Raw genomic sequence first — 19362 nt, 5'->3', positions numbered from 1 at the left:
GAACAAAAAACATGGAATTGTTGTAAAAATCTCTGGCATTCATGCAAGAAACCATCAGAAAGCGTCTTCTCCAAGGGACCCAACACAGATTCTGTGCAAATAAACTCACCTTTCAGTTTTACAGTGCAAATGCAAGAGTCACTCCCGACATCGTTCTGTGCTTTGCACTGGTATTCACCAATGTCCGAGGCTTCAACATTAAGAATGTGAATACTTGCATGGTAATTTTTGGATGTGACCTTATACTTTTTACTGCTGCGGATTAGTCTCTTATCTTTATACCACGTAACTTCAAATGGAGGCGTTCCAGAAATTTCACATTCAAGACATACGTCAGTACCCTTGATCGTGTCTACTGGAGAAGGCTTCCTGCTAAAAACAGGAGGTTCTACAACAAGAAAAGCAAGTTGGCACCATTACAATGTTATTTGGATTTATGTAACAAACATAAAGGTTACCAGAGTATCAGCAAGTTTATGTTTTCTTGGGAAAATCTGTGAAATGGATTTGTATTCTCCAGAATTTCTGGGCATATGTTGTAATAAGCTCTGTCTATTCTGCAGACTGATAAGCAGACAGATACAGGTTTTTATTGCAACTCTTAACTAATCTAAACGAAGGAAATAACACTTTTACAGAACAGAAGCCATTTCCACATGGCTGAATACTGTAACACCAAATACAATTGTGCAAAACTATAATTAATCAGATTTCTGTTTCTTGTCCTTAAAATTTCATTGGCTTGACACAGCAGACTTTAGGATTCCGAGAACCATGGTGCAACTGAGGGAGTAAGGCTCACATCTTTAAGAAGTCTTGTCCATGAAATATAGGAGAATGGGGTGAAAACTGGACAATAAAGAAAAAGTTGCACCGGAAAAAGAAATAAGTAACCTTCATTTGTGAATGTCTGAGGGGAGAATCACGAAAATATTAAGTATAAATTAATATGGGAAACGGTCATTTCTAACCTTTCACTGTAACCTTAGTGCTGCAGCTTGCCCTGCCAGCAGGATTGTGCGCTTCACATATGTAATCCCCACTGTCTTCAGCACTGAGATGGTTCATCTCAATCATTGCCACAGAATCACTGAATGACATCTTGAATTTTTCACTGGCAATGATTTCATTATCATTTCTGTACCACACCACTCGGATTTCTGGGGATCCACTTATCTTGCAATCAAGTCGGGCTGAGTCACCATGTTTCACTACCTTTGATGCTTCTAGCTTCTTAACAAACTTGGGAGGTTCTATGAAACCAAAAAAGAAAAAGAAAGTGGACTGAATAGGGGAGGAAATATTGATTTCTGAATTGATTTTGAAAAAGAAATAGAGAAGAGAATGAATGAAAGAAAACTGATACTAAACATGAGTTAAAAGTTTCTAAAATCAAAAGAGTACAAAAAAGAATTTGCTTAAAAATAATTATGAGACCAAAACTTGGGCTTGACAAGAGACAAACAAAAAGAGAACACCACGGAACAAGCAAATGTGCACACCTGTTACCAGCAAGGTTGCAGTACAAGAATCACTACCAACGTCATTGGAAACTTGACAGGTATATTGTCCACTCTTTGAAATATCCACCGAATAGAGATTTAAGAAACCTGTTGATCCTTCTATCCCAATAAAACAATTTGTTCCAGATACAAGCTCCAAATCTTCTTTAAACCATTTTATTGTAAATGGTGGTGTTCCTTTCAACATGGCCTTAAACTCCACCATAGAATTTGGGATGGCTTGCTGGTTTTGGGGTCTTACTACGAAGCTTGCTGGCTCTAGAGTTTTCAAGGGAAAGATATATTTAGTTAAATCCTTGCCAGAAGGAATGTTTGAAAATGAGCAAAGTGAGTACTCAAGAAAAATAAGAGTTCTCAATATCTCTTAAAGAAAAATGAAGCATCACATAAAGAGCAAAATTACAACCTGTAACTTTGGGCAGAAATATTTAAAAACGTAAGATTACAATTATTGTTAAAGGATGTATTTTCAATATCTATTACAGGTAAGAGAAGATGGAAAGAGTTACAAACCTTTTACTGTTAAGACGGCACTGCAAGAGTCACTTCCCGCAATGTTAGTCACACTACATGTGTAATTTGCAGTATCTGCCAGCTCCAGATTAAAAACCTCCATTGATACAGTATTCTCATGGCACATGCTCCTGTATTTTGCACTGTCATGTATTTCTTTTCCATCCTTATACCATTTAGCAGTAATGGGGAGTGAGCCAGAAACCTTACACTCCATATGAACAGATGATGCCAGAACTTGATCTATTTTCATTAACTTTTTGGTAAATGATGGGGGGATTGTTTGATCTGCCCAACATAATGGCAAAAACATAACTGTTAATGTAATGCCTCTCAAATAGCTTCACACATACCAACAGACAATCCAATTTTATTCCACCCACCAAGAAAGCAAAATGCACTGAAGCAAAATACAAACCTAACACTGTCAAAACAGATTCACAGGTGCTGCTTCCAAAGTCATTTTCAACTTTAAAAGTGTATGTACCACTGTCCTCCTTCATTATGGATTCAATCCTGAAACTGGCTACATTATTGTCAAAGCTCATGGTATAATATCTACTTGGCAGAAGCGGTTTGCCATCCTTAAACCATTTCAGTTTCAGATCTGGTGTTCCGGCCACAGTACATTCCAAGGTCACTGGGTCTCTTTCAGTCACTTTAACTGACTTAGTCTTTTCTATGATCTGGGCAGGCTCTGCAGTAAGAATTAAAGTGTAAATTCATTATAGTTCTCTCTGCTGGTGGGTATGTGCTTTTTAAAATACTTCTACAAAATAAGCTAGAAAGTGCATAGCTCACAAACCTTGTACTAAGAGCAGAGCAAAACATTTTTCAACTCCTGACTCATTCTTTGCCTGGCAGGTGTATCTCCCCCTGTGACCAATATCAATGTGTTTTATTTTCAGTGTGGCCACATTATCCTCAAATGTAATATGGAAGTTCTCATCTTCCTCGATAATTTTTTCATCTTTTATCCATGACACTGACAAAGGATGAGCACCAGCTATGGTGCATTGAAAAACAGCGGGACTCTTCAAAACAGTCGTGACATTTTCTATCTTCTTTATGAAGGAGGGTGGTTCTGCGTTTTACAAAAAGAAGCCACGATAAAAGATATTGTTCAATCTTGGTTTAGTTACTGATAAGTAGCTAAGAAACTGCATATTTGGAGGTGTTCCTCCCCTTGCATTGTGGTAACTGAACTGACCTTTCAAACTGACTCTTGTGCTGCCAGAACAACTACCTCCATCATTGGATATGATGCACTGGTATTCTCCAGCATCTGAAAAATCGCAGTTGGTTATGACAAGGGTGAATACTGACTCTTTGTCGCTCATGGCATATTTTTTGCTGCTGCGGATCTCCTTGTTATTCTTCAGCCACGTTACTTCAAAGGGAGGTGTGCCGGAGACTTCACATTCCAACTGGGCATCAAAACCCTTCACTACCTCAGCAGGTTTCAACTCCCTTATAAATGTGGGAGGCTCTATAAACATCAGGAGGAAAACACATGAGGACAACTTATGAGGACAAAACAAAAAGGGTGTGGGGGAAAAGCCTGAATGGCTGTGCAGAAAAAGAGAGGGTTGGGAAGGCTAATAACTAACCTTTCACCTTCAGTTCAATGCTGCAGCTTTCACTACCTGCGTCATTGTGAGCTTCACAAACATAAATCCCACTATCCTCTACCTTCGCGCTGGCAACTCTGAACGTGGCAATACCATCTACAAAGGCAATGCCATACTTAGCAGGGTCAGTTACTTCATTCCCATCCATATACCAGGTAACATGGATTGCAGGAGTGCCTGCTACTTGGCATTCGAAAGTGGTGGATTGTCCTTTTCTCAAAACTACTACAGGACTAGGCTTCTGAATAAACTTGGGTGGTTCTAAACGTAAAGAAAAAGGCAAGGCTTTATTTACTCCATTTACATTTGAATAATAATTTTCTAATAAAAAGGAATCAGACCCATGAGATTTACAGGAAATGAAGATCCACACCTTTCACAAACAGGGTTGCTTTGCAAGTAGCTGTCCCAACATCATTGCTTATTTGACAGGTATAATTTCCTGAATCAGAAGTCTTTGCTGAAAACAGCTCCAACACACTCGAAGTGTCATCTTTCCAGACAGAGCGAGTGGCTCCTGAAATAAGTTCTTTGCTATCTTTAAACCACTTTATCTGCATAGGAGTGGTGCCATTCACAAGAGCTTTGAACAGAACTCTGGCATTGGGTATGACATCTTGTGATTGGGGTTTTTCAACAAAATAGGGGGGTTCTACAATGAGTAAAAGAGAGGAGGAGAAAGAAAGGGAGGAAAAGAATCAATTTTAAGATCAAAAAGCCCAAAATAAATTGAAGATCTTGTTCTTGTGAAAGAATGAGAAGCTCAAACCTTTGACAGTTAAATATCCACTGCACTGGTTACTTCCTGCTTTATTTGTTGCCTCACAAGTATAAGATCCACTGTCCGCACCTTCCAGATGGTTGATTTCCAGGAATGCAGTGTTATCATGGAAAGAATATTTGTATTTTTCACTCGCCATTATCTCTTGGCCATCCTTGTGCCATTGGATACTTATAGGATGTGAACCAGACACTATGCACTCTAAATGTATGAAAGAACCCTTAATGCTGTCCATTTTCTTTAGCTTTTTTGTGAACTTGGGAGGTATAATAAGATCTATCAAAACAAAGTAAAAATAAACTATTAGCTCATTTGGCCATAATGCTAGCTCTGGTATTGGAAAAGGAAAGCAGAAATATGTTTAACCCCCCTAAGAGAAAGACGCAATACAAACCCAGCACATTAATGCTAGCAGTACAGCTGCTGCTCCCAACATCATTTTGAACCTCAAAAGTATATTCTCCACTATCTTTCTTTTCCGTATGAATTATCTTTAAGACAGAGACTTGATCCGTAACACTGATTTTATATTTTGGGCCCAAAGTCAGCTCCTTTCCATCTTTGAACCATTTGGCTATTATGTCTTTCGTGCCAGAAAATCTGCACTGCAAGGTTGCTGGGTCTCCCTCAGTGACATCAATTGACACAGCTTTGTCAGTTATTGTTGCAGGTTCTGTGATAAATACATATAAATATGTGTATGTTAAGTGTATTTTTTACTATTCACCATACACATGAGAATCAGATTGAATCTTTTGAAAACGTTCAGTGCTCAACCAACCTTTCACTGTTAGTAAAGCTGAGCATCTTTGAATTCCTGCATCATTTTTAGCCTGACAGAAGTATTTCCCATCATGCTTCACTTCAATGGACCTGACAAGAAGAGTGGCTACGTTGTTCACAAATGTCATTTTGATGTTGCTGTCTTCAATGACATCATCATTATCTTTGAGCCAAGACACGGTAATCGGCAAAGAGCCCTTCAGGGAAGCATGAAACACAGCAGTGCCTCCTCTAAGTGAGCTAATGTTTTCAATCTTCTTCACAAATTGTGGGGGCTCTATCAGGAAAACAGAACAGATTCTGGGTAAATTTCAGTGAAAGGGCAGAGCTGAAAGTTCGGTGGGAAGGTAGGGTAAGGTAGGAGAACACATCTTTGCGCTATTTTCCCAAATGATACCAACCTTTGAGGGTCACCTCAGCACTGCAGACACAGCTTCCTACAGCATTAGTTACTCTGCATTGGTATTCCCCAACATCTGAGGCATCAAACCTGAAAACGTGCAGGTTAATCAAGGACTCCTCGATGCTTATTCTGTGCTTCCTACTGCTTCTGACTGGCTTGTTGTCCTTCAACCAAAACACTTCAAATGGAGGTGTTCCCAACACCTCACACTCCAAAGCAACATCAGAATCCTTCAGTACTTCTAGGGATGCAAACTCTTTGCTAAAGTAAGGTGACTCTATAGCATAAGAGAGAGATTGTGGTTTGTATTAAGTGTTGGAACCTTTTAATGAAGCCATGAACTTGAAGAAGCAACTGGGGCTCAGGAAATTTGATACAAACCTTTGACTGTGACAACACTACTGGAAATATCTTTGCCGGCATCATTTTTGGCCTCACAGATATATTCCCCACTGTCCTCAGTCCCCACTTCCATAAGTTTCAGTATTGCCTTGGAGTCCACAAAGGTCATCTTGTATTTTACACTTTCTTGAATTTCCTGGTCACCTTTGAACCAAGTGATTTTAATTGGTGGAGTGCCAGTGACTTGACAATCTAACTGTGCGTAATCTCCCTTCTTTAACAGCTGGGATGGCTCTAGCTTTTCGACAAAGGCAGCAGGTTCTATGGATTTAAGATAGGCATAAGAATACAGAAAGAGGTAAAAGAATGTAAAAGCCAGTGGGTCAACTTCTCAGGCCACTGGCCGCTTGAAAGCTGCACCAATGTGACTGAGAGCGCCCCACAACTCAAAGATGTCAACAAAGAAAGAGAATGCAAACCTTTCACAAACAAGGTTGCACTGCATGCAGTGGAACCAGCCACATTGCTGACTTTGCAAATGTAGTTCCCTGAGTCGGATGGCTTCACAGCATAGAGCTCCAAGTAACTCGCTAATGCTTCAGTCATAATGTAGCAGGTTCCGCCAGTTTCCAGCTCATTGTCACCCTTAAACCATTTTATTGTGAGTGGTGGTGTTCCTTTTAAGGAACTCTTCAAACGCACTGTCGACCCAGGTGCTACTTCTTGGGACTCTGGCTCTACAATGAAGCTGGGTGGCTCTAAATCAGCATTCAAAAGAAAGAATTGCAAAAAGTAATAAATGTAACCTGTGTGGTAGTGGTTGGGCAAATTAATCATTAAATGACACATCAAGAAGTAATTACAAAACAATCAGTCAAACCTTTTACAACTAATGTGCTACTGCTTTCTTTACTGCCCGCAGAGTTTGTAGCCCTGCACGTGTAAATGCCAGAATCATTCGTATCTAGATGTTTTACTTCCAAAGATGCAGAACCTTCCACAAACACTACTGTATATTTGGCACTGGTTGTTAGCTCTTCATCATGCTTAAACCAGGAAACTCTCATTGGAAGGGAGCCAGAGATTTTGCAGTCCATGTGGCAGGAGGCGTTAACTACGCTGTCGATGTTCCTCAATGGTTTAACAAAGAATGGAGCAATGGTTCGGTCTGCTCAATACACAAGAACAACAACAAGAAAAAAGAAAAACAACATATGCAGTGAGCATTTTAAGGTCTAACCTTCTTTCTGCCCTATAAGGGCTTTAAATATGAACAGAGTTCTGCTCTGCAAAAAGCTTGTTACCAACCTAACACAGTGAAGGTGGTGGTACACGAACTGCATCCAACATCATTTGCAATCTCGAAAATGTATTCGCCACTGTCTTGTATTTCAGCAGTATAAAACTTTAATTGGGCAACATTATTTTTAAAACTGATTCTATACTTTTTGCTGGGAGGCAGCGGTTTGCCATCTTTGAACCACTTAGTTTTTAACTCTGGAGTGCCTGTGACAGTGTATTCCAAAATGGCTGGGTCTCCTGCAGTCACCTGAATCAATTCAGGCTTCTCAGTAATTTGGGCAGGTTCTATAACAGAATTAAACAGTCGTCATTGGAGTCAAAATGGAGTTGCTTTCCTTTATATGAAGAATGCTGAGAAGTTAGTTTTCCTACACTGACCTTTCACTGCTAAGTCTCCAAAGCATGTCTGACTTCCTGCATCATTCTCAGCCACACATGTATATTTGCCACCAGAACTAATCTGGACATCTGTGATTTGCAGTGTTGCAAGGCCATTTTCAAAAGTCACTTTGACTTTGTTATCTTCTTTAATAATGTCTTTTCCCTTCATCCACGTTACAGAAATAGTAGCGGACCCTTTCACAACAGACTGTAAGATAACTGTGTCTCCCACAAGTGCAGTAACGTTTTCAACTTTCTTAATAAAAGATGGTGGTTCTAATTCAAAAGAGAAAAAAACTTACTTATAACTGTATTTTTTTCTAATCCCTAGAAGCTGCATACTAATGGTTATTCTTTAAAATCAACTTGCCTACTATAAAACATGAATGCGCTGGTTAATTAGCTGCAGCAGGAGGGAAATTTGGGGATAGGTGATTAAATTTCAAGCCAGATAAGTAAAGGATTGAACACATCACTTGACGTGACATGTTTGGCCACCATGAGAGTTACTGAACAGCTTTCACTTACTGTAGTTTAGTATAAGACACTGTACTGGTAGCAATTATGGTAAGATCTGCCTTCTGTATTCAGAAGAATGAAGGCAGATAGACACAAGATATAATGGCACATTAAAAAGAATAAGAAACAATAAATAAAGAAATATTTAAGAGAGTACATATCTTCTACATCTACAGTACATTAAAAGAGAGTTTTCCTTTGCCCACTGACCTTTCAGTTTGATTGTTGCACCGCAGAAGCATTTACCAACTTCATTAGCTACAACACACTCATATTCACCAACATCTGCACTGTTAAAGGAAGAAATCTCTAGAAAAACTAGAGATTTCTGAGACATCAATCTGTATTTTTTACTACTGCGAATCTGCTTCTTGTCCTTAAACCAGCTAATTTCGAATGGTCCAGTACCAGCCACCTCACATTGAAGAGTAGCATTTGTTCCTTTCACTATCTCTGCTGGTTCAAGTGTTTTGATGAAAGAAGGGGGTTCTATAAAAGTATTAAAGCAACAATAAAGCATTAGTTATTTACACCACATAAGAAAGTCAGTTCTCAAATAAAATTATCAATGACTGTAAGAACAAACCTTTGACTACTATTTCAGTGCTGCAGCTATCACTGCCAGCATCATTAACTGCTTCACAAGAGTAACTTCCACTATCTTCAACTTTCATGTTGGAAATGACTAGTGCAGCTACGGAGTTGACAAATGACATTCTGTGTGTGTTACTCTCTCTAATTTCTTTGTTATTCTTGAACCAAGAAACTTGGATTTCAGGAGACCCTTTGATTTTGCACTGAAGGTGGGCTGATTCGCCTGGTGTCAATAAATAAGATGGATCCACCTTCTTCAAAAAGGATGGTGGCTCTAAAGAAAGATTTTAAAAGAAAGAAACCTGAAATTTGAAGCCCTGGAAGACTGATGAAACATACTGACATTTAGAAGTGCTACCAGGAATCTTAACCAATCCACAGTTCTAGTGATTCCTGTAAAACAATTGTTATCTCAACAAAGAAAGAAAGATTACATCTTTTCCATCCCAGTATAAATTAAAGAATCTTTTAGTGAAAATACATGTTAATTTAAATAAAAGAAAAAAGATTGTATGGTCCCCACCCCAGAATAAACTAAGGAGCTTCTTGGTGAAAATACAAGTTTTATTTATACAAAGAAAGACTAAAACATCAAGAATAAACTAAAGAATGTATTGTTAAAAAAAGAAATATTAGGTGATATGCAATACACTAAAAGCTGAAAAAGAACATTCATTAACCACAGACAAAGTTGGTTCAATAAAGACAGGAACACAGAGTACACAAAGTGTACTCTAAACACAGAATTCTGAGACCAGACACTTTGGGAATCAGATGACTAAGAAGAGTTTCTCTCTCAGTGGAATCAGACATCTTATGCATTCTACCGCCTGTATTTCACACCTGCATATATTTGATACACATTTCAAGAAATAAAATGTTCACAATAAATGAACAACTTTCTTACCTCTGATTGTGACAGTTGCAGAAGTGGAGCTACTTCCAGCCTCATTTGAAGCAGTGCATACATAATTTCCTGAATCTTTAAGTTTAGCCAAAGGAATTTCAAGTGATGCAATTTTGTCTTCAAAGTAAATTTTGTAATCTTTGCCTGGGGGTATTTTGTTCCCATCTTTATTCCATGTTACTGACACTTTTCTATCTTCATCTACTTGGCACTCCAAACGTATCTTCTTATTGACGGCCGACTGCACTGACTGTAATTCCTTAATGAAATGTGGCCTATCAATAACTACCATTTCCCCCTGGCAGATGTCAGCTCCAAACTTGTTTGAGGCTTTGCAAGTGTAAACTCCTCTGTCATTTACTGTGACATGTTTAATTTCTAAAATATGTTTATTATCAACAGTTGAAATCTGGTGGTGCTCTGAAGAAGAGATGGCAGTGCCGTCCCTCTGCCACACTGTGTCGATCACTGGAGTGCCCGCCACTGTACACAGGAACCTCACACTTTTACCCACAAAAGTAGTTATAGATTCAGGTCTGGTTAGAAAGGTTGGAGGAAACGCTTCTGCAAAAAGAAATGATTTCATGGTTATATTGATCTGGCACCAAAGCCACTACGGTCTTTATGAACTCCAAAGGTGAGAAAAACAGCACAAACTGTCTTCGGACATGTGTTTTAAAGTTGTTCAAACTAAGGGTTGAGTAATAAAGACACTGAAAAGTGGAAAAAGAAAGAAAACATTTTGACCATCTGGACTGATACATTGCTGAGTGTTGGTCTGAAAGTTTGTATTTTATTTACCAAGACTGGTCAAAATGTCAAATGCTTGTGATTCTGTTATTAATGTATGCTGCATTCATAGCTTAACTTATAATGACTGATTAAATAAGGAAACTGAAAGCAAACAAAAAAAATCCATACATTTGGATCACAGTCAAATTTTGAAAAATATAGACGATATTATAGATGTTTTTAACCCATTCATAAAATCCTGTAAATTGAGATATGCCTGTAGACATCTTTTATTCACTGTAAGATCACTATGCCCAACAATTCAGTAATTATTGTCCAAACAAGGTGTTTGAATTTTAAATAAAGCGGACCGTCACTAGAAAATGGATTAAGGTAAGCAACTATTGAGCACTACAACAAAGAAACTGGATGCAATACAAATCTTCAAGTCAAATAATGCTTTATATTACAAAATAATTTGAAATTCTTCTTGCAGAGATGATGACCTTGAGTTCTCACTCGATGGCTCAGAGACCACAGTGGCTATTAAAAATCATGTATTTTTTTAAAAGTCTAGCCAACCAAAATTATATTCTGGGGATTAAATGATGTCCCCATAAAATAATCATAACACTAGTTTAAAGTGGATTAGATCCTCCTTCCCCACTCCTACCCTCCTATGGTGCCTTGACATCCTTCAAATTGATTACCACCTGAAAGATGATTTTTCCTTCGCTGGATTCAAAAAAAATAAAACAAAACAAAACAAAAAAAAGGGCAAAAATCCCTGACACTGATGATGTCAAAATTCAATTATTTTCTGCCTTTGGCCTGTGAGATGAAAAGACTCGTTATGTGAGCCTGTCTGAAATATAACTAATAATCCTACAAGAAGTATTTTAAAATGATAAAGCAGTGAAATGACTGCATAGTAGGAGGATGTTGTTAATAAAAAATTTGCAGTAAGATGCCATACTTACCTGTCACCATTAAAATAGCTGTGGAGCTTACGCTGCCATATTGGTTGGAAGCTTTGCAACTGTATTCTCCACAGTCAACTACCTGAGGTCTTGGAATTTCCAATGTAGACGTATATTTAGCAGTACGTATGGAATACTTGTCACCATCATATATTTCTCGGCCAGCTCTGTACCACTGGAATCTTACATTAGGAGCAGTCTCAATTTCACAGGTAAATTTGGCAAGGTGGTTTACAGCTACTTCCTGTGACTCAAGTCTCCTCCTCAATATGGGTGCAACTAGAAATGAAAGCACACATTAATTTGAATACCTGCTTATAAGTATATACTCCCCCGCCAAAAAACAAAACAAAACAAAACAGAACTGTTAATGAAGTGACCGACTGAAATTAGGATGATTTACTAGCAATCCAAGGAAAGTGACTGAAAGAAAACAAAATTACCCTCAAAAATGGAAGCAGACTATAAGCAGTGCTAAACCTAGTGAACACACTACACTGCAGCGCATAATGAAATCAGAAAAAGAACCAAGATGTGATACTACTAGACACATGCATAACAATGTGATATAGAAACATATCATGGTGTAGTGGAAAATGAAGTGTATGAAACTGTGCTAAAAATGGTACAATGATTATGAGGAATGTTGCAATGAAGGGAAGGATGAAAACCAACCACTGCTTTGTGGATAGGGAGAGGAAAGTGTTGATGCATGCGCTGTTAAGAAATTCTGCCAAAAGCAAGTATCGACTACACTATTATGTGGGACTACGCTTTTATCGTTTATGAGAGGAAAGCAAAGGAGCAACTGACTCTATTACAGAAAAGAGAGAAAGTGGGAATTATTTTAGGAAAAAGGTGTGAAGGAAAAATGAATACTTTACAGAATGTCAAAAAGGACATCAGAAGTGGAGAAAGAATAGGGAAAAACTGTGGTTAGTTCAGTGATTACATTAATGGAGTCTAATCACTTTTCATATCTGTATCCAGATCCGTATGGAGATACAGACATATATGTTCTATTTAATTAGAAAATTAGTGAATATTAGGAGGTAATATTTTATCCCCATAAGCCAACCTCTTTTAACAACTGTGAGTTTCGCTGATGTTGTTGTTTTTCCACCTTCATTCAAAGCCTCACAGGCATACTCTCCTTGATGCACTTCCTTGTGTACTTTGATGATTACTAGTGTGTATGTGTCATGATCTTGTAAACACTTGAACTGTTTGCCTGAAGACACCAGTTTACCCTCAAAATACCAATTAACCTTTTTGACATTTGTTATAACTGATACAAGACTTAAGCTATCACCTTCCTCGACAACAGTATCTACAAGATTTCTGTGGATGATGGGATAATCTTCTCTAACTAGCTTGCCCTCTGGCTTCCCTGCCTGAGTTAGAAGAACGTCTCTACCATCATCCTCAGATATTTCCTCTTTTTTCTGTTTCACTGTCATAGTCTCTGCTGGTTTCTCCAATGGCACAGTTGCTAAAGCAACGTCTGCAGTGACTGTGTTTGTGCCGACATCTCTGATCTGACTTTCAACTGCAAACATGCTGACGGCTTGTGCAGACAAAAGCTGTTCCAGAAGTGCTTCAGATTCTAATGCTATTTCTGCCTGCTGAAGCTCCAGCACATCAGAAATAGGCCTCACTGATTCCTGCTGCATTGGCTCATCAGAGATGGAAGCAGATGAGATTTCTGTGAAAGGTGCCTGAGTAGTAAATAACTTCTGAGGCCTAGTTACTGACATAGCTTTGGGTTGCTCTGCCAACAAAATATGTTTTTCTTTGTAAATAATTGAATACAAAGCAGCCTTGTGTTCAGTTTTCAAGCCAACTGTCTGAGGATATATGTTTTCTAGACAAGCTGCTAATTCTATGGGGCTGGAACTCCCTGTGGTTATTAGACAGGTGCACATTGTATATTTAGGTTCTTTGTCGACTTTCACTGTCTTTATTTCGATATTCTTTATATCACTCAACCATTCAGAATATAACAGAGGTTGTTCACTTGTCATTGCAGCTTTCAGGGCACTTCTGGTCTGAGTCTTTATGTCTAAGCTGCAGCCCTTGGGAACTTGAACAACAAACTGATCTTCTTTGGAAAGGACCTCTCTTTCTTCTATTTCATGTATGCTCAGGGTCTCCTTTGGTTGCTTCTCTGAGTTTAATCTTTTAGTTTCTGACCCCGTTAGTTCGATTGCATGTTCTTCCTGAAAACACTGCTTTTCCTCTTGTATTAATGGGAGCTTCACTGACTGTCCTTCTTGAATTCTTGCAGCAAAATCGTGTTCTGTAGCTTCTAACAAATTTGCATTCTCTAGTAGATAACTTCCTTCCTCAATGCAAACAGGTTCTGAAAGGAGTCCGGGTTCTAATTTTATCTCACTGTTCACTGCCCAAATCTCCTCAAATATTTCAGCATGACCCTGGTCTAAGGCCCTGCTCTCCATCACACTTGATAACTGCAGAACTGTTTGAGAGTCTTCTTTTCTCAGTGTAGCTTTCTGCTCCTTTTCTGCTGCCCTAATGATATGCTCTTTTGGCAGAGGGATATCCTCAGCCACCGTGGTAAGACAGGTCTGTATCTGAGGTTCAACTATTGCTGTGAGCTGTACTCCTTCCAGTCTGTTCTGAAAAGATTCCTGTTCTTCTGCAGATAACGTGCACGTCTCCTCTGTTGTTGCTGCCTGATTAAACACTTTTTCTTCTCTCTGCAAAGCCATGTGGGACAGAGGTCTTTGAAAAGTCAGCATGTCTTCCTTAGGCAACACATGCTCAGACTGAGTTGTTTGGAGATGGAGGACAGAAGGGGACTCTTCAACAGGCTGAATGCTTACTGCTCCATCCAGGGCAGGAAACTGACCAGCCTTTTCATAAGAGAAGGTATCCTGTTCTTCTGAGACTAAAGCGTGCAGCAATGTTGGACTTTTCCTAGAGGCTGCATAATCCTCAGGCAGTGCCACAAAACTAAAATGTTCTTCTTTAGGAAGTGTTGTTTGCCCATGTACCACTGGCAAATTCAGCAGCCTTGCTCCTTCCCTTTGGGTTTCTACAGCCATTAGTCTGTCTAGTCCAGGTACTTGCTGCCAATGTTCCCCTGAGAGCTGCTGTTTTTCTTCTGTGATGAGAGATGCAATTACAATCCTCTCCTGCACCAAGACTCCTGTTTGCTGAGCTGCTGATGGGATATCCCAGGGGCCCTCTTTTAGAAACATCTTTTGGGAAGCAGTTATAGGCCTATGTAATGGTATAGGCCATTCCTGTACTAGTGTTGCTTCCACAGGCACCTCAAGGGCGTCTAGCTCCTTGGCATGAGCCTCACCTATTTGCTGTGGTTCTAGAGCTAAGGCCAGCCGAAATACCTTCTCACCTTCCAGCCTTAGGAGACCTTTCTGGCAGATCGGTGTTTCTAGTGCCAAGGAAGTTTCTTTAGGTAGCTCTTGGATGTCTTCAACTCTGGAGGTGTATAACAAGGGTGGGGGCTCGTATTTGGAGGTCACAGCCTCTGGCCCTGTGCTCAGAAGAGGCAGAGCCATGCCAGCGGTCACTGCATACTGATCTTCACCCACAGCAGAGAGAAAAGTAGATTTCTCCTCTCGGACAGCCTTCCCTTTGATCATTTCCGGGGGTGTAATTTGCAGTTCTTTTTCTTTGTCCTGTTGGCAGCTTTTTTCTACTACTGGCAAACAAAGAACTGGGCCCATGTGAAAATCAGGACCAGGCAGCTCATCTACTGGGGGACTTTTAATTGGCTCAAGATATGGCTCCAACAAGCTCAGGTGCTCCTGAACCTCACTGGTAGTAAAAGCTCGCAGAGGAAGTGGTTTGGATGTTAAAACCACCGGCTCTGCAGCTTCAGGAGAAACATCTAGGCTTCCCTCAGACTGTGGGGACTCAAGCATGGCTGCGTGCTGAGTAAGGACCATCTCCTCCTTCATGCTTGCAGTGGAGGGACAAACCTCAAGCAGTGGGTCCACCTCTTCGCTCTGCACTGAGGGCCTGCCCTCTGTCTCAATTGTATACAACACTTGATGCTCCTGTTGCCTACCCTTGCCTGGCAACTGAACAGCATATAAACGGGACTCAGTTGTTTGCTCATTTATGGTTTCCTTGTAGAATTTTGTAATCTGTTTATGAACTCTCTGTTCCTTACACTGAAACCCACCATCTGTGTCCAATAGTACTAGCAGCTCTGCAGAGCAAGTGGCTTCACCAAAAGCATTTATTGCTTTACAGGTGTATAAACCGCCATCGTTGCTCTGACATTTGTGGACCATTAATGAACCTGATCCATCAGGATTATGAACCACAGTATAGTGTAGATTAGAGAAAATCTGCTGATTTCCCTTAAACCATTGCACCTCAGGTCCAGGTTCACCAAGCACTGCATACTCAAATACAACAGGGAAACCTTGAACACATTGCACAGGTTCCAGCTTCTTCACAAAGTAAGGGGGAGAGGGACTTATTTCATTTTCTAAGGGTTTCTCCACCTCTAGGTCCAACACTGATTTTTTGTAGACTTCTCCAATCTCTTTTGGCTTCACCTTTAGATAGGCACTGCATGCAGTCTCTCCATATTTATTACTGGCAATGCATGTGTATTCTCCCTCATCTTCAGATTTTGTATAGAGAATAATAAGGCTATAATTACTACCATCAAATACAAATTTGTAATCTGTGGGAGAGGTTAACTTTACTCCATTAAAGAGCCACTGAATTTTAGGCTTTGGACTGCCAATAACAGTAACTGAAAGTCTAGCTACGTCTCCCAGACTTATTTCAGCATTAGAGACATGTTTGAGGAAAACAGGGACCACGCCCTCCTCCATTTTCATCTCTAATTTGCTCGAGTAAACTGAATTTTCAGACATAAATTCAAGTGTTTTATTTCTATCAGGCAACTGAAGGCCGCTGCTGTAATTTTCAGTTCTTTCTTCCTCAGCAGACACAACAACAGAACTAGAAATGTCTGTATGGGAAAAAATTATTTAGTTTTACCAAAATGTTTTGCTGAAAACTTATATTTAATAATCACTAGCAAACATGTGTAAAACAGGTCTGTTAGTGTAGTTATTTTTGTATATCATGTAGCATTCACAGTACCAGTCTCAGCTTACTAATGAACCTGAACTCCTTTTTTTCTGTCATAACTGAAACAATATCATTCCACTAAAATAACAGCCATATAATGCTATCACTTTTATTAGCGAACTCCCCATTTGAATCACTAGGGAGAATCATTAAAAAGCTGATAAAATCATATGGGTCAAATATTTTTGTACAACTCATTTCATATGTAAAATATTGATATTTCAGTTATTTATGTGCTTTAACCAGCAGAATCAAAGCTGTGCATTTATATACATATATATATACAGGTTGGTAAAAAACTACATAAAATTTAAGAAAAGGGTCTGTTTAATTCATCACACTAAGGCTGTGGCCACACTAGGCCCTCCTTTCAGAAGGGGCATGCTAATAAGGCACTTTGGCAGATGCTAATGAGGTGCTGCCACGAATATGCAATGACTCATTAACATAATGGTGGCTGTGCATGCTTCAAAAGTGCCGCTTTCAAAACGCATGCTGCCCATGTACCTTTAACTCTTTTCTATTATGACTAGGTACTTCCGGGGATACAATAAACCTATAATGCTAAGTATCAGAATTCTTCCATTATCTTTAATGTTGGTGTGTTGTACTTGGTTTCAGTGATGGTTTAAAAGAAGAGGAAAAAGATCAGAATAGATATGTTTGTTGCTCTGTGTAGGCACAAAAGGCAGTAACGGGACTGTTGTTAGTCTGATGATTGTACGGAATAGTTGCATCCCCATCACCCCTACCCTAGCAGAATGTAGAGAACTTTGAAACCAAGTCCTGGAGTTCTTCCCTGTCAAAATGCCCACTAAATTCTGACCAAGGCCTGCTGTATTTAGTCCTAGAAAACTGTGGGGTTTCAAAAACAAAACCAAAAAAAAAATAAAAAACACTTACTAGACAAATATCTTGTGATTGTCTAGTAATTACATTATGTGTTCCCAGTTGTATGTGCTAAGTCAAACCTCCAAACCTCAAAATAAAACAGCAATAAAACGCTCCTTCAGATTCATGTCTCTCCAGGTTGTGCATCTTCTCCCAAATCAAAATGTAATAACATTTTAAAAATCACTGAAGGGGATGGTTTGACAAAAAAGGTCATACAAGAATCAGAAAAACATTCATGTAGTTATTTAGATATTTTCATCTTCTGAAAAGTTTATACTGCAACTTTATGCATTTCTAAAAAAGGGTGCTGTATGGTTTTGATGTACCATAAACAGCTATGGCTAGTACCTTGAGTGTGGGCCAATTTTGCCACACATAGGCTATGTCTACACTAGCCCAAATCTTCAAAATGGCCATGCGAATGGTCATTTAGAAGATTACTAATGAGGCACTGAAATACATACTCAGCGCCTTGTTAGCATACTTTCGAAAAGGAGCCCCATTGGAGGAGCTGCACGGCAGCAAAAAGTGGCAATTTCAAAGAGCCGCGGCCAGCAGCATGCTAATGAGGCGCTGAATATGTATTTCAGCACCTCATTAGTAATCTTCGAAATGGCCATTTGCAATCGAAGATTTGGGCTAGTGTAGACACAGCCACATTGCTTAAAATTATTCTAAATCCCAGAGTAATCAAAGGGAGTTCTCCCCTAAAAAGGAGCTCGTCAATGTGGTAAAGGTGTTCTGTAGACTCTATGAAGACCAAACAGTGGAATTTCAATCTATGAGATCAACCACAGTGACAAGGACTGGAAAGCTACCAACATACTCTGTTTCCTTACATTCTCCACTTGCTTTTTGTTGGTTTGTATGTTCCAGGAAGGGGAGTTATCCAGGAAATCCACAAAAATGTGTCTTTAATACTTTATCACTGCACATTTAATTAACAAATTACTCAAAACAACAAGTTTAAATATTTACATATTTATTTCACAAATATCATCTACAGTTATATTTAAAATATAATATTGGTTACAAACATCAAGTACCCTCTTTTTAAAATATCCCACCTTTCAAAAAGATATATTGGGCCAAATAGTGATCATAGTTATACCAGGAACTCTAGAATAACTTTACTGAAATCAAGAATAGCTCAAGATTTATGTCAGTAACTTAAGTTAGACCCAGACACATGAGATTTTTATATTAGTGTCTCTGGTTAAAGTTATACAGGGCATGAAAGTGACATGAAACTGAGCTACAAAATTCAGATCTGGATTTGACCTTGCCCAGAATATGGATCTATGGTTTTAATATGACCCAATCTCTACTAAACATGTATGCCAGGTTCACATATTTATCATCCAGGATAATTGCATAGGTTCTGATAGAAAGTTTACTGAAGCCAATATGGCCCACTCATTTCAGTGGGCATTTGGAACAAACCTTTAATGTTATATTTAATTAATACATTTCATGCATACATCTGTAGGGATCTTTGCTGTCTAATAAATCAGTAAATGCTACTGTACAGGGAATGAATATGAACACAACACAAAACCATTCCTAGCCAGCTCAGTTTTGGAACAACCAGTCTCACTTCTCTTATCCCCAAGAACTTTAAAGAGAAACTGGTTTAATAATAATGATGCTTGTAATAATCTCAGGGCAGGTTTACGCTACAAAAGGAATTTGACCAAAGATATGTAACTCCAGCTATGAGAATTGCATAGTGTTTATATGCATATTCTATATATACAGCTATGAGAACTGCATAGCTGGAGTTGATGTACCTTAAGTCAAATTTCCGGCATGACCCCCCCAGCAGGAAATCAATGGCAGAAACTCTCCCATGGATTTCTGTTACTCCTCGAGACAGGAGTACAACAGTTGACAGGGATGCCCTCAGGGTTCAATTTAGCATGGTACTATAAGGCATGCTAAATCGAACCCTGGAAGATTGACCATGGCAATATG

At 39.1% G+C, this 19362-nt stretch overlaps 1 protein-coding gene across 3 annotated transcripts in view; it reads right to left on the bottom strand.

Annotated features, from left to right (window-relative positions):
- Positions 1–19362, bottom strand: part of TTN (titin) — a 330648-nt gene that overhangs the window by 238818 nt on the left and 72468 nt on the right. For 2 of the 3 annotated variants that reach the window (XM_075000778.1, XM_075000779.1), the window contains 22 exons: positions 11392–11670; positions 9680–10243; positions 8765–9046; positions 8389–8667; positions 7657–7935; positions 7285–7563; positions 6857–7144; positions 6456–6734; positions 6016–6297; positions 5633–5911; positions 5230–5508; positions 4843–5121; positions 4437–4724; positions 4041–4319; positions 3647–3928; positions 3247–3525; positions 2842–3120; positions 2455–2733; positions 2037–2324; positions 1503–1781; positions 972–1253; positions 110–388 (listed from right to left, as the gene is read on the bottom strand). In XM_075000778.1, coding sequence (XP_074856879.1) covers positions 110–388; positions 972–1253; positions 1503–1781; positions 2037–2324; positions 2455–2733; positions 2842–3120; positions 3247–3525; positions 3647–3928; positions 4041–4319; positions 4437–4724; positions 4843–5121; positions 5230–5508; positions 5633–5911; positions 6016–6297; positions 6456–6734; positions 6857–7144; positions 7285–7563; positions 7657–7935; positions 8389–8667; positions 8765–9046; positions 9680–10243; positions 11392–11670 — 6462 coding nt within the window. Of the gene's footprint in view, positions 1–109; positions 389–971; positions 1254–1502; positions 1782–2036; positions 2325–2454; positions 2734–2841; positions 3121–3246; positions 3526–3646; positions 3929–4040; positions 4320–4436; positions 4725–4842; positions 5122–5229; positions 5509–5632; positions 5912–6015; positions 6298–6455; positions 6735–6856; positions 7145–7284; positions 7564–7656; positions 7936–8388; positions 8668–8764; positions 9047–9679; positions 10244–11391; positions 11671–12469; positions 16373–19362 lie in introns of all 3 variants that reach the window. The other variant, XM_075000777.1, reaches the window with a different exon arrangement.

Source organism: Carettochelys insculpta, chromosome 8 (assembly GCF_033958435.1).
Source record: "Carettochelys insculpta isolate YL-2023 chromosome 8, ASM3395843v1, whole genome shotgun sequence".
Classification (NCBI taxonomy): Eukaryota; Metazoa; Chordata; order Testudines; family Carettochelyidae; genus Carettochelys; species Carettochelys insculpta.
The sequence above is the reverse complement of the archived record's forward strand: the minus strand, read 5'-3'. Positions and strand labels throughout refer to the sequence as shown.